The following is a 16,404-nucleotide window of genomic DNA, read 5'->3' as shown; positions in this document are numbered from 1 at the left end:
TTTACTGTTTTTATTTTATTTTTATTTTTTAAATGGTGTATTTTTTTCCCAAAAAAATGCATTTGAAAGACCTCTGTGCAAATGCCGTGTGACATAAAATATTGCAACAACCGCTATTTTATTCCCTAGGATCTCTGCTAAAAAAATATATATAATTTTTGGGGGGTCTAAGTGATTTTCTGGCAGAAAATACAGGATTTTTACTTGTAAGCAACAAGTGTCAGAAAAGATTTAGTCTTTAAATGGTTAAACTGAGAACTTCTACACACTGAGATGACTTAATTCATTCAAGTGTAAACATTGTATCATTCTGTTCTTTTCTTGGCAGTCTGCCCAGAGTGGAGGAAAGTGTTGCTATGACGACTCAGGCAACTCACACTGACTTCTTACAGAAGTCATTTCAAAGTCCCGCTGTAGAATCGGCTTTTTATCAACACAATCGGCCGATGCCGATTATTTAAAAAACGGCAAATATCGGCCGATATATCGGTCGACCTCTACTCTTGATGCCATTATCAGGATGCTGGTGGCAAGAGTACTGATCTTTCTCAAACACGCCTATGAAACAGACTGCAAAGTCTTCTCCCTTTTTATTTCTCCACTCCCTTGTTTCTCCACTACCTTGTTGTCCATTTGCCAAATCTTCAGGCAAGCTTTTTTTTGCCATTTTTCAAAGTGAGGGAACTTTTTTCTTTTTATTTATTTAGATACATTTTAATTTTGCAATTTCTTTTCGGAATAGAAGAAATAAAGAACAGTCAGCATGAAAACATTAGTGGTTGAATATTTTATAATGCAAAGTGGCTGATATAGGCAGTGCATAATCATATAAACCTGTAAATGCTACATGAACATCCTCATCAAGGCTCTGCAGTTTACATGACATTGGTGCTTGTATATTAATGAGCATTAAGCACTAGATCACATTATATTGTCTATCAAGTCTACCTTTTCCTCACCAATTAGGGCTATCCTATACAAGGGGAGCTTATCAAAAGTGAATTAGCTGTAGGGAATGGCTAGGCCAAGAAAGTTCTCAACTCTTTTAGCCTCAGATACCCTCATTTCTGTCATATTAGTGGCGAGGAATCAGTATAGGTTTGCTTTTCAGTTGGCTCAGGTTTAGAAGAACCCTGACCACGGCATTAACATTATATTGATCTAAAGAGAATGTATCAAAGTAGCCTAAGTTTACATGTTGAATGGTTGCACTCTACAGGAAGACCAGATACCATATGCAGTGTAAAGTTCACATTGTTCCAGTAGCATGACAACTTTTGACATTTTCCTAGAAGGTGTATTGGATATGTACCATCCCTCATCTACATAAATTAGGATTAATTATCACAACCAGGGTATCAATCACTGGGTGGGAGTCAATCTTTATTACTCTAATTCTGTCCTGCATTGCAGGGTGTGATGAATTGTAGCTATTGATAAAGGGATGTGTTGCTAAAGTCCAATTCTGCACACAGTTACTAAAAAGTGGAGTAAGACTGGCCACTGTATCTACTTTAAACTATTGAAGTTGTGGTAATTTGCAAAGCTAATACAACTTTATAACAAGAGTAAGATTCCTTGTGCCATAAAGGGGTATATACAGTATGGAGAAATGTGTGACACCCAGCAGAAGTTTTACTGCCTTTCATATCCTCCCTATAAGATCCAGGATATGGCAGTTAGAATATACTTTTACAGAATATCTGTCTGTATTTTGTGTAATTGTAAAATCACTTCTGATTGCGGCCAAAATGGCACCGCTGCTTGCGTCTCAAGCCTCATTTTGACAGACCGGAAACGGAAGTTACATAAATAAGAATAACAGACCTTAAACTAACCAACAAAATGGCGTCACCGCTACTGGGACAAAAATCTCTAGCAGCTGACGATAAAGCTATGTTCGCACATGGGGAGGCTGTGGTTAGAAATGACTATATATGTGTACTATTGGCATTATTATGAAGCTACAAGTAAACACAAATATTAAAAACAAAAGACATATGTTGTATATGCCCGGAAATAACCAAAAACATGACGTCGTCCATAAAATAGACATGAGTCATGAAATCACGCCACCTAGTGGAATGATTTGGTATTGGCGGCTCATTGTTAATTCAAATAGGAATATATAAACAATATGTCATAGGGGGCAAAAATATCTTAATTAATGGGGCATGGTATAGTGACACTAAATTCTGGTTTAAAAAAAATTCTATTCAAGTATGTATTCTTAAAGTGGAACTAAACCCATCAATTTAACAATTTTAAAATATAGTTGCATTACCGGCCATGCCTGGAATGTAACTGTCTCAGTGGTTGTGCTCTCAAACAAACTGTCAACTCGTCAAATGGTTGGTGTCATAACTGATCACGTGTAGCATTATGGCAGTTAAAGATCAAATAGAGGCCAAGATGGAAGCTTTCTTGGCTAAAAATTATAGAAGAGTTTAGTTTTACTTTTACATTTAAATAAAGTACCTTCTTTCTCTCAGCCTCTTCCAAATTACTTTTTTTTTTCTTTCTTTTTTTTCTTTCTTTTTTTTTTTTATTTATTTTTTATTTTTTTGCTGCCATGATCCAAATTCCTGTTATAGGCTGACTACATTAATTTTACATGGCCTCACTGTATGTAGGAACTTAACCACCCTCTCTTGCTTCCTCCCAAGAAGGACAGGGGACTAGGGACTAGAGATTATGGGCTTTGGTAACTAACGTAATATACTAATTCCATACAAACAGCAATGATGGAGAAAAGGAGAATTTTGGAAGCTAACGGAGGATCGTACAAGGAGGCAGAAAACCCCTAGTATTAGGGTTGCACCGATACCAGTATTGGTATAGATGCCGATACTAAGCATTTTTTAGGGTACTCGTGGAAATGTACCTATACTATTCCAGCTGTCAACGGGATCTCCCCGCTAACAGCTGAAATGTGAAGAAATTAATGTCGGTAATTATTGGTTGTTAAGGAGTGGGGCCACCGCGTTCTTAAAACCATGTCGGCTGTCTATGGGATTCCCCTCCCCACCTCCTCCTCCCCTCCCTCCAGCTGTCACCAGGCCCGGACTGGCCCAGGCCGCATGTCCTCTGCAGTGCTGGGTGTACTGACAGACAGGGTCATATCTATAAAGGCAAACAAGGCATTTTCCTTGTTGGACGATGCTGACCAGTTATGTTGCTACAGGAGGGCAAGGGGCGCAGACTCAGCAGAGAGTGAATGGATGTGAGTGTTCATCTGCCTATCGAGCCTCCAAAACACGTTCTTGTAGAGTGGATCCCCCCTCCTCCTCTTCAGCCATCCCTCCATTCACCCCCATCTATGAAGAATGGACAGGGAGAACTCTGCATCCTCCAAATTGCTTAGCTTCACCCAACACCATAACAGCTCTCCCTGTCCTGTGTGTGGAATGCTGTGTGGTGGCGGCTTCTTTCTGGCGATTTGTATGTTCGGACTGCAGTGCATGCTCACATCTGTCAATGTGCACTGTAAGGCACTGCAAGCTGGAGGGACAGCAGGGATGTGATCACTCAGCACAGCCCAGAATGCACAAGATTCTACTATTCTGTCTCTGTTTCAGTCGATCTCTTCATAGGAATGCAGGTTACGGGAACAAGTTTAGGTTACTAGGGTAAATCTGCAGGTAACCTAAAGGCTGTGCTGTGTGCTGTCACACCTCCACCTAATGTCTACGTGATTGATAGTCAAATGAAGGGTTATCTGTCATCATCCAATCTGTGCGAAGGTCCTGAATGGAGATATGAAATAAAGCTTCATCTGCACAACATACTGATAATCCTCTGATGGCTGTACTGGGATCCTCACTGATTATTAAGGGCTCTCTGACTATTTCCTATGTAAATATAATGTCATCCTACTATGCACCATGTCTGCAGTCTTTGATAATCTGAAACCCCCCCACCCTTTACTCACTTACCTCCTACTCCCCCCCCCCCCCCCCCATTCAGCCCTCATTACTTACCCTCCTACTCCCCCTCCCCAACCTATCCTCGCCCCCCTTCTCCCCCCACCCTGCCCTTACCCCAGCCTCACTCAGCTCTCCTGCACCCCCCCCCCCCCAGCTCCAAAACCACCCCTCTAACTATCTAACTACTCTTCCTTTAGCGTACTCTGTGTTAAAAAAAAATTATATAATATTATAAGTATATTTGATTTAAAAAAAACATTTTTTTAGAGAATAAGGATATTTTTAGTGTTACTTTTAACTATCCTATTGGAAAACCTCAAAAAGCATTTTAAGTTTTTAAAACATTTAAAGTGGATGTAAACCCAATTCATGAAATTTTGAGCTCGGCACATATACCTGCAATTTTAGTTTATTTTTTAATCTCTCTTGAAAGCACTATGTCCTGTAGCTTTGTCCTGCTTCGTTCTTCTGTTATCAACATAACTTTTGACAAGCTCTCAGAGATGGGAGCCTTAAGTGTGTGACTGCTTAACTATTCAAAGGCACTCTCTGCATATTGGAGGAGATGTTTGCCTTTCCTCCAATCAGCTGTCTCAGTGTTTAGCATTAATCCACTCTTACAGGGGATGAGGAAGTGAAAAATCTAACAGGACATCCACTTTGTAAACAGTATATAAAGGTGAATACTGCAGCTATCCATGTAAAACTTATATAGGGAAATTTGTTTCATCTTTGTGTATCGTCTGAGGCTGTTTACTTCACTGGGTATGTGTGGGGGTTACATCACTTTAAGTAAATGTTCTATTCTACTGGGGCATCTGTGGACGTTCAAGTGACTGTCTGTTAATTATCTAGTCAGATCTAGATGGACAGGACCAAGCAGTTTATTACTAGGGAAAGATGAAAACGCATACAGTAAAACCTTGTTTGAGAGTAACTTGGTTTGATGGTTTGAGAGCATTTTGCAAGACAAGCAAAGTGTTTAAATACATTTTGACTTGATGTACAAGCAATGTCTTGATATACAAGTAGCGTGATGTCACAACTGAATATATGAGAAGAGAGGCGCCTCTAAGTGTAGCAATATAGTTACATTTAATGAAGGTACAACATTTAGCAACTCGTATGGTTGATGATTGATTAAAAGAGGCACATGTAAGTATGCATACATCTGGGGTAAAGCTGTCAACATAGATCATCCTCCACAACGCCATCTACGTCATCCCTTCCATGCTGAGCTACACGAGCAGTTCGAGCCTTGCTTTTAGATTGCTCTACTGCAGGATAGTCTTCCCGGTCATGATTGTAGACTGAAAGTGGTGAGATCAGGTGGTGCGGGGGGGGGGGGGGGTGTTTATGTGGACAGCTTTACACCGGATGTCTGCATACTTAGATGTGCCTCTTTTAATCATTAACCATGTGAGTTGCTAAATGTACCTTCATTAAATGTAACCATATTTCTACACGTAGAGACGTCACTCTTGTTTTTTATACTCTGTAGTTCCTGCTGGATTTTGCTTCTATTCCCCTTGTGGAGGCTGCCATTTGTGGATGGATATTTTATGGTTGACACAACCTATCACATTGCTATAATATTTTTACATGGACTATAAACTGAAGGACTTCTGAATAAATGGTTGTGGAATGAATCATTTGAGTTTTAATTATTTCTTATTGGGAAATTTGCTTTGATATACAATTGCTTTTGGATTACAAGCATGTTTCTGGAAGGAATTATGCTCCAAGGTTTTACTGTACTCTCTAATGCTTTATTTTTATTTTTTTTTTCTCTCTTTAGTGGAAAATTAGGTTTACGTTTTTTTTAATGTACGCTGATTATATATATATATATATATATATATATATATATATATATATATATATATATATATATATTAATATAAAAAATATACATTTTTCTATTTTGTTACAATTCAGTTATTGTTCATTGCTTTTTGGAGATTGCTATAGAACTTGACAACTGTGGTTTATTTCATTGTTAAGAATAACCAAATAATGTTACATCTTTCTTTCATAGACGTGGATGGACCCTGTCAAGGATATCAGGAAACAGGTGCATGGTGAGTATATTTTATATAATTCTGACCCGAGTATTAAACCATCCTTTAATACATTTACACATAAAGTTGGAAATGCACAAATTGATATGGGACTAATGGAAATATTGCTACATGAGTATATTTAGACATGTCTGATTTCGTTCAAGATTATTTGGATATGTTCCCTAAACTTGTAATGGTCACTTTTATGTGGTAAACCGTATTTGTTCTAATGAAACCCTTAAATGTTTGTAAATTTCGCATCCTAGCCAGAGGCAGAATATAGCTGCACTGGTGGGTCATATGATCGGTTGTCAGGGACTGAATTTCTGCTTCAGGACACAATCAACAGCAAAAGGGTGGTTCCTGTAAAGTTCTCTTTTTAAAGATTTTCTTTAAAAAACAACATATGACAAAAATCTACTGTTTTGTACATCAGTGGCAGTGCCCAATTTGACTTTGATAAGAAACTTTGTCAGTTCTATACCAGTCCACATGCCAGTGCCAACAACCTTAAAGCGGAGGTCCACCCTAAAGTGGAGCTTCCGCTCATTGGAACCCCCCCGGCGCCACAATTGGCACCTTTCAGGGGGGAGGGGGGTGCAGGTACATGTACAGTACAGGTATCTGCACCCACTTCCGGCGTAGATTCTGCAGACGCTACGCCCCTTTACGCAGAATCTACGCCCCTTTCCGAAGGTCCCCCGCTGCCTGCTGGGAAACACACGGATCCCAGAGACAGCGGGGACCATCCTTATTGCGCATCGCGACTCGCGCATGCGCAGTAGGGAACCAGGAAACGAAGCCGCAAGGCTCCACTTCCTGATTCCCATACCCAAGGTGGCGGCGGGAGAGACGACCGAGAGAAAAAACAATTATTAATAAAAATGCCATAAAACTATCCCCTATCTTGTAAACGCTATAAATTTTGAGCAAACCAGTCAATCGCTTATTGCGATTTCCCCCCCCTGAAAATATGTAGAAGAATACGTATCAGCCTAAACTGAGGAAAAACATTTTTTAAATATATTTTTGGGGGATATTTATTATAGCAAAAAGTTAAAAATAATGCGTTTTTTTTTCAAAATTGTCGCTCTTTTTTTGTTCATAGCGCAAAAAATAAAAACCACAGGGTTTATCAAATACCACCAAAAGAAAGCTCTATTTGTGGGGAAAAAAAGCACGTCAATTTTGTTTGGGAGCCACGTCGCACAACCACACAATTGTCAGTTAAAACGGCACAGTGCCGAATCGCAAAAAGTGGTCTGGTCATTGGCCTGCAAAATGGTCCGGTCAGAAAGTGGTTAATTTTTATTTATTTTTTCCTCTCTGCAAGGAAACCGAGAGAGAAACATGGTATCTTTCCTCCCCATTCACATAGAGAGAAAAACACGGGTGGGCTTCACAGTGACTGATCATTGTGGCAGCCAATCAGAGGCTACCACCGCGATCAGGTGACCCGGAATCTGGATCTGAATTAATAGTATGGGGCCTGGGGCTCTTGGCTAGACCCTGGTCTCTGTCTGGAGCATGCTGTGCAGCATACTCTCAGCCCAAAGGGAGATACACATATATATGGCAGAAAAAAGCCCAATGCCGTGGGGCTGCATACATGTTACGTCGGTGGGAAGGGATTGACATATTATTGTAATTTCAAAAGACGTTCCATTTTTTTAAAATGTGCCGCTTTAACGAAAATAATACTTGATCTTTCCATGAGGGTCCTTGTTCATGCAATTCCTGTTATCATGTGCAAATGCTATATTCTTGTTTCCTAATTGTTGTCCTGCATTGTCACACTGACTTTCAGTTGAGACTACTAGTGTTAGTTTTAGCACACATTACGCAAGCATGGTCTGCTGTTGTCGTCATCATCTGCCTGCCATGGGAAATACTGAAATACCATCTTGCTGCCAATGCTGAAACCTAGGCATGATTTTTTTTTTTTTTAACCTTTCCAGATGTGGAGAGCAAGCGATCCATGCTAATGCAGACATTTGCCGGTACAAAAAATACTGGCTGACATGCAGCTTGTGTGTCTCGGTCTGTTGGACATGCTTACTGTTAAGGCAGCAGGCGGATGACTCCCGATCAGCGCTCTCAGCCAATGGCAGAGAACGCTGATTTGAGTGTTCTGGTGGGGATGGGGGGTTAGGGCTATCCCCCTGTCAAAACACAACAGCTCAGCAAGGGAGGTCGCTGAACTAATTTTGTATGGTTAGTACAGCAGCTCCCGATGGGAGCTGTCAGTTTTTTTTACGGGTTGCACGATAAAAAAACTAGTGTGCACCAGGCTTTACCCACTATGCAACAACGTAGCTCCCCCTGTTCTTTCCCTGTGACTCCATGGGATCCGACTCTGGTTCTCTCTGCACTTTAAACATCACCATGTGGACACATTAGAGATATTTCTTTCTCTACTCCCAACCACTAGGTGGTCTTTCATTTAGCCAAGGCATTGCTCCCCCACCACTCTACCCAGTTCCAATTCACCAAAAGGAAATTTCCCTTTATTGTCTAGATGTGGTTCAGGCTGTGAGAGTCTATCTCCTAGCTACTGCTTCTGTAGAAAGACTTGCTTTGTTATCACGGATGGTCCACATAAGGGTACATCATGTTCTTGTTTCACCATATCAAGGTGGCTCAGGCAGACCATCATTCAAGCTTATGATCTCAAGGGCCGGATTTCGCTTTTTCCTGTCATTTCGCACCTTACTAGATCTGTGAGAGATTTTTTTATTTCAACATTATGCAACCATTCCTAATTTGCAAAGCTTACAATTTTTTTTCTGTTTTGCAATTTCTACCAGGTGGATATTTGGGCCTCATTTGTTGCCAGCTTCAGGCTTTTGACCTCCAGGCAGTCCCCAGTTTGCACTTGTTTTTTTCTGAGTCTTTTAGGAATTATGTTGCACACCCCTCTGTTGGGCTTCTTTGGATGTTCAGACAATTTAAGAATTCCTGTGCCCATAATGGAGGAGAAAGAAAGTGGAACTTGCACCCCCCCATAAAATCCTTTTCTTGGGGTCCATTGAAGGACACAGGTCCCTTCCCTCTGCCTATATTCATATTCTTGGTACTACTTTGCTAGACAACTCGGGTATGATTGTGGACAAGATTAACCTGTGATGGCCAACATTTTTGTTGTTGGTGTCCATTTCTCCTATGGCCGATAGAATAACCCAACAGTCTAAGAATTCCAGTGTCCCTCTGTGGACTCCCAAGAAACTAATTTTACAAGCACACAAATCTTATTTTCTCGCTACAGTAAGAAGGCAAAAGAAAAGTAATGTACGTGATCTAGAGAGAGAGGAGGATTTAACAATCTTTGATTATGCCTATAAAAATAATAATAATAAAAAAAAAAACTTGCAGTAAGTGGACTATTGTTCCTGCCATTTCTGACCTCTGAAAATGCTGGTTCCCACCTTCTGAAATTTTTGGTTCCCTAGCTGTTATGCTGACCCATTAGTGTTAATACTTTGAGTCATTGACCCAGAACAAGTATGCAGATTAGGAGAGTTGGAGCAAAGCCTGAAGTCTTTATCTGCATACATATTTTAGGTTGGTGATTTAGAGCATTGAATCGAGGGGAACCACATTGCAGCAAGGTAGCTAGCGTTTGAAGGAGAATCTAACAATGACTGCCTCCATGTTTCTCTCACTGACAATGGGGGGGGACTTAAGCTTTTTTTTGTGTGTATGTATGTATGTATAAATACAGTGCCTTGAAAAAGTATTCCTACTCCTTGCCATTTTCCACATTTTGTGGCACATAATTGTGACATGGAAGGAAAATAATAAATGTTTTTAAAAAACTTTTTACAAATAAATATGTGAAAAGTGTGGCGTGCATTTGTATTCAGCCTCCTTTACTCTGATACAATCTAGTGGAGCCAATTTCCTTCATAGACAAACAGATTTGGGGGGCTCACCCTAAAAAATGCATAAAAGATGGTGCAGCCGTAAGACCTTACAGACAGAAAAAAAATTACAGCGCACACATACAAAAATTACATTTTACTCCTGCAAGACTATTTAAAAACACCTGAGCATATTCAGAAACTATGGGAATTTAGTTACACCATATGGGCATATAGTGCTAAGCCCACTACTACGTCAAAGTACCCCAATATAAATGGGTCCTACGCTATCTATAGAATGGAAGATCCCGCTTCTCTGAACCATGAGAGAAATATATTCCTACATTTCATTTGTAAGTCACCTATATGGTAAATAGAGTCCACCTGTGTGTAATTTAATCTCAGTAGAAATACAGCTGTTCCGGTAAGCCCTCAGAGGTTTGTTGGAGAACCTTAGTGAACAAACCACATCATGAAGGCAAAGGAACATACCAGAATGGTCAGCGATAAAGTTGTGGAGAAGTTTAAAGCAGGGTTAGGTTATATAAAAAAAAAAAAAATACCCAGCTTTGAACATCTCACGGAGCACTGTTCAATGCATCCTCCAAAAATCGAAAGAGTATGGCACAACTGCAAAGCTACTAAGACATGGCCATTCACCTAAACTGACAGGCCAGGTAAGTAGAGCATTAATCAGAGAAGCAGCCAAGAGGCCCATGGTAACTGGAGGAGCTGCAGAGATCCACAGCTCAGGTGGGAGGATGTGTCCACAGGCCACCAATTAGTTGTGCACGCCACAAATCTGGCCTTTATGAAAGTGTGGCAGGAAGAAAGCCATTGTTGAAAGAAAGCCATAAGTAGTCCCGCTTGCATTTTGTGAGAAGCCATGTGGAGGACATGGCAAACGTGGAAGAAGGTGCTCTGGCCAAATGAGCCAAAAAATACAACAACTTTTCGGCCTAAAAGCAAAACGCTACGTGGTGGAAAACTAACTTCACATCACCCTGTACACACCAGCAGGGAGAGGGAAGCTGATCGTAGCTTATTGGAAGATGGATGGAGCCAAATACAGGGAAATCTTAGAAGAAAGCCTGTTGGAATTTGCTAAATTCTTGAGACTGGGGCAGAGGTTCACGTTCCAGAAGTACAACAACCCTAAACATACAGCCGGAGCTACAATGGAATGGTTTAGATCAAAGCATATTCCTGTGTCCAGACCTAAATCCAATCTGTGGCAATACTTAAACATTGCTGTTCAGACACTCTCCATCCAATATGACAGAGCTTCAGCTATTTTGCCATTAAAACTTGGCAAAAAATTCACTCTTTAAATGTGCAAAGCTGGTAGAGACATACCCAAAAAGACTTGCAGTTGTAATTGCAGCGAAAGGTGGTTCTACAAGGGGGGGGGGGGGGGGGGAATACAAATGCACTCCACACTTTTCACATATTTGTAAAACGTTTTAAAAACCATTTATAATTTTCCTTCCACTTTAGAATTATGTGCCACTTTGTGTTGGGCTATCACATAAAATTCCAATAAAATAAATTTACATTTTTGGTTGTAACATGACATGTGGAGAATTTCAAGGGGTATGAATACTTTTTCAAGGCACTGAATATGTGTGTGTATAATATAATTTTTATTTATTATTTTATTTTTTATTTATCAATCAGCTGTGTTTACTCTAAAAAATATACAAAATATTACATACCTCAGTAATTAATACTGTGTATTGCCCCCTTTAACATCAATGACAGCTTAAAGTCTTTTGTGGTATTTGTGGATGAGGCTCTTTATCTTCTCAGATGGTAACCTTTTGTCAAAAAGCCTCCAATTCCTGTAAATTCTTGGGCTGTCTTGCATGAACTGCACATTTAAGATCTCCTCCCCAGGGTGGCTCAATGATATGGAAGTCAGGAGACTGAGATGGCCACTCCAGAACCTTCATTTAATTCTGCTGTGGCCAACAGCCAGTCAACTTGGCCTTGTGTTTTGGATCATTGTCATGTTAGAATGTCCAAGTACGTCCCATGCGCAGCTTCCTGGCTGATGAATGCAAATGTTCCTCCAGTATTTTTTTTATAACCTACTGCATTCATCTTGCCAACAATGTTGACCAAATTTCTTGTGCCTTTTGTAGCTCACCCCCCCCCAAAAAGGCAAGCCACCTCTGTACCTTTCATCATAGGCCTTGTTGACTCCTCTCCAAATGTAGTGTTTATAGTTGTGGCCAAAAGGCTAAATTTTGGTCTCACCCCAAATTACTTTGTGCCAGAAGGTTTGAGGCTGGCCTCTGTGCTGTTTGACGTGTTGTAAGTGGATACTTTTGGCATTCACGTATTAATGGCTTTCTTCTGGCGACTTGACCATGCAGTCCATCTTTCTTCAAGTGCCTCCTTATTGTGCATCTTGAAACGACCACACCACATGTTTTCAGAGAGTCCTGTATTTCATCTGAAGTTATTTGTGGGTTTTTCTTTGTATCCTGAACAATTTTCCTTGTAGTTGTGGCTGAAATGTTAGTTGGTCTACCTGACCGTGGTTTGGTTTCAACAGAACCCCTAATTTTCCACTTCTTCATTACAGTTTGAACACTGCTGATTGGCTTTCTCAATTCCTTGGATATCTTTTTATATCCCTTTCCTGTTTTATACAGTTCAACTACCTTTTCCCGCAGAACCGTTGACAATTATTTTGCTTTCCCCACGACTCAGAATCCAGAAACGTCAGTGCAGCACTCAATGAAAGATGCAAGGTTTTGTCAGGAGTCCAGAAACGCATTGACCTTTTATATACACACACACACACACACACACACACACACACACACACACACACACACCAAGCAAGCAAACAAATCACAGGTGAGGATGGTTACCTTTTTAATAGCCATTCAAACCTCTTTGTGTCAACTTATGTGCATGTTATCAGACCAAAATCACCAGGGTATTTAAACTTATGAGCACGACTGTGTGTGTAATAAATACATAAACACATATATGTATATGTGTGTGTGTGTGTGTGTGTGTGTGTTATGTGTTTATATACACGCACACACATCATGTGACTGCACACAGTGTATAAACCTTTGGCGCAGATCCCTGTAGAACCGGTGAGCTGGGAGGGGGTGGGTAGCACTGATCCCTTTCCAGATGGCTCAACGGCCTCCAAATTTTAAGCCTCTTTAACTGATCAGCCGTCTGTGTTGTGCTGTTGCGAGATGAGTTTGCATTGTAAGCTAGTCTCCTTTCTCTACAGACTTTGCCTGAATTTGTCCGGCCATAAAATGTGACATCCTATGCCAAAGATGAGACACTTTGTAGGGATTTAGCTCTCCCTCTCCCTCTCCCTCCTCAATGAACTACCGGGGATGTAACTGCTTGGTCATCATGGGTGCAATGCTTTACAGGCTCCTAACAAAAAAAATTAAAAATCCATATATTTTTACCTGCAAAAAAGTGTGTGTGTGTGTGTGTATATCTATATCTCTAATATTATTATTAAGTTTTTTTTTTTTTTTTTTTGGAAAGGTGAATCTGTCCTTTTTAACCTCTTTGCACCTGCACTATAACCGAAAGACGGCTACAGCGCGGGCCTAAATTTACGGGGGGAGCCATGTACGTCCTCCCAAACTTGTGCTGCCTGCATGCCCCCTGCGGGGCATGGGTGCCATGCTCTGTGATCAGCGAGACAATCCCGACCCCCCCTTACCACGTGATCAGCTGCCAGCCAAAGGCAGGTGAAAGAGATGTAAACAGAAACCGGTAATCTGATTTATTTATTTTTTTCCCCCTCACGCTGTTGGCGTTTAAAGTACTAATTGTATTCCAAAAAAAAGTTATTGGAAATACAAGTGTCAAATAAAACAATTAAAGTGTGTGTTCACAAATGCCAGACATCCACAAAGCAAAATAGGAGAGTTGGAATCTTTGATGCATGGAAAGTGCTATTTCATTAGTATTACTGAACCTTGGGTTTATTCTTCACATGACTCTGAAGTTGTTCATTGCCGTGCTCTTGACTAGGTAAAACAAAGGGGTGGTGGTGTAATAGAGGACCTTGTTTGGAGAGTGTGATGGTGCTGAGACATTATGGGGGGGGCATTCTGCAAAGATAATTATTGGAGTAGGCCCTCTGGTGTTAAAGTGACACTAAACTCACTTTGTATTTATTTTATAAAAAAAAAAAATCTGTTTAAGGCGGAATGGCACCGCTGGGTGAACCGCTGCACCCTTACGGCGTCTCCTTTAAGAGCCGTAGCAGACTCGCGCAATCGCCGCTGGCCACCCGCGACAATTAGAAACACACCTAGGGGACACATTTAACTCCTTGATTGCCCCTAGTGTTAACCCCTTCCCTGCCGGTGACCTTTACGCTGTATAAATGTCAATGGTCCCAAAAAAGTGTCAAGTGTCCAGTCTGTCCACCACACTTCTGCAGTCCTGATAAAAAGCGCTGATCGCCGCCAATACTAGTAAAAAAATTACAAAAATGCCATAAATCTATTCCCTATTTTGTAGATGCTATAACTTTTATGCAAACCAATATATGTTGCATTTTTATTTTATTTTTTTGTACCAAAAGTATGTTGAAGAACACATATCGGCCTAAACTGATGAAGAACATTTTTTTCTTTTTGGCATATTTATTATAGAAAGCTCTATTTGTAGGAAAATACGCCTATTTTATTTGAGTACAACATCGCACAACCACGCAATTGTTGGTTAAAATGATGCAGTGCCGTATCGCAAAAAAATGGCTCAGTCAGAAAGGGGGTAATTCTTCTGGGGCTGAAGTGGTTAAAGTAGAATCTACCTATGGTCTCTATCTTCCTTTGTGTCTTCTTTCATATTCAAGATTTTTTCTGTTATTCTCAGACTTCTGTTCTAGGGTGGCTACATTTGTTCTCCATGGCCACCTTGTGTTTTTGAACGGTGCCACCCTTTCCGGCTTGCCTTCAAGTTGAATATGCAGACACATTCGGCTTGATGGGAATCCTAGTACACATAGAGTAGAGTATGTTACCAGTACAAAAGTATTGCTAATTATACACTAATTCCAGCAAGGTGGTGGATAGGGAGCACAGGATACAGGGGACAGGATAAAAAAAAAACCTGAAAACAGTAAGAGACCCTTTTAACACAAAAAATAAAAAAATCCAGCCATTGTATATTTGATATTTTAAAATAATTGATGTAAAAAATTGCTTTACTTTCGCTTAATGAGGAGTTAAAATTGGGCTGGTACAGTGGTAATGATAATGGCCCTGCCAGACCAGTAAAGACGCAGGAATTTTTAAACGCATTACAAGGCAGTTTTGTGGTATAGTTTTAAAAGAGCTCATATTAGAGATTACAGTGCCTTGAAAAAAATGTTAATACTTGTTGACATTTTCCACATTTTGTCATGTTGTTATTACAACCAAAAACATAAATGTATTTTATTGGAATTTTATGTGCTAGACCAACACAAAGTAAAGTGGCACATAATTGTGACGTGGAAGGAAAATCATGAATAGTTTTCAATTTTATTTTTACAAATAAATGTGAAAAGTGTGGCGTGCAGTCAGTACTTTGTAGAACCACCTTTCACTGCAATTACAGCTGCAAGTCTTTTTGGGTATGTCTCTACCAGCCTTGCACATCTCTAGAGTGACATTTTTTCCATTCTTCTTAGCAAGAAGCTCTAGCTCTGTCAGATTGGATGAAGAGTGTCAGTGAACAGCAATCTTCAGGTCTTGGCACAGATTTTCAATTGGATTCAGGTCTGGACTTTGACTCGGGCATTCTAACACATGAATATGCTTTGATCTAAACCATTCCATTGGAACTCTGGCTGTATCTTTAGGGTCAATGTCTTGCTGGAAGCTGAACCTCCACGCCAGTCTTGAGTCTTTTGCAGACTCTAACAGGTTTTCTTCTAACATTGCCCTGTATTTGGCTCCATCCATCTTCCCATCAACTCTGACCAGCTTCCCTGTCCCTGCTGATGAAAAGCATCCCCACACAATGCTTCTACCACCACCATGTTTCACGGTGGGGATAGTGTATTCAGGGTGATGTGCAGTGTTTTCCGCCACACATATAATTGTGCTTTTTGGCCAAAATGTTCAATTTTGGTTTCATCTAGGGATGCACCGATAGTATTGGTGCCTATACCAAGAATTTGCACGAATGGTACTTGTGCAAATGCTCCGATGCCTAATCCAATACTTGTATTGGACCAGGCATCCTCAAGCTCAGAGGGGGGAGGGGCGGGCAGCCTCACAGGTGATCGGTGTGGTAGTGGGGGCAGTTACAAGCACCGATCTCCCTGTATAGTTTTTCTGACAGTTGCTTCTCCTCTTCTCCCTCCCGCAGCTGCTTTATTAAGTTATACAGGGATATCGGTGCTTGTAAAGGCCCCCACCGCTGCATCGATTGTCCCCATGTGTTTTCCTCCCTCTCTCTGGGTCCTCGGCTCTCTGGCATTCTCCTTCCTCTCAGCGGTGTCGTCCTCCCTCTCTCTGGTTCCTCCATGTCCTCTGCTTCCTGCTCTGGCCCCTCCCCCTG

The 16,404-nt window shown here is 40.7% G+C and overlaps 1 protein-coding gene across 12 annotated transcripts in view; it reads left to right on the top strand.

Annotated features, from left to right (window-relative positions):
* The window catches only part of EPB41 (erythrocyte membrane protein band 4.1), a 350,563-nt gene that overhangs the window by 115,964 nt on the left and 218,195 nt on the right, over positions 1–16,404 (top strand). For all 12 annotated transcript variants that reach the window (XM_077481782.1, XM_077481776.1, XM_077481777.1 and 9 more), the window contains exon 5: positions 5,965–6,007. In XM_077481782.1, the coding sequence (XP_077337908.1) occupies positions 5,965–6,007 (43 nt within the window). The remainder of the gene's footprint in view (positions 1–5,964; positions 6,008–16,404) is intronic.

This window comes from Lithobates pipiens, unplaced genomic scaffold (genome assembly GCF_037356315.1).
Source record: "Lithobates pipiens isolate NorthernLeopardFrog02 unplaced genomic scaffold, aLitPip1_a1.2 Scaffold_16, whole genome shotgun sequence".
NCBI classification, from domain to species: domain Eukaryota; kingdom Metazoa; phylum Chordata; class Amphibia; order Anura; family Ranidae; genus Lithobates; species Lithobates pipiens.
The sequence above is the reverse complement of the archived record's forward strand: the minus strand, read 5'-3'. Positions and strand labels throughout refer to the sequence as shown.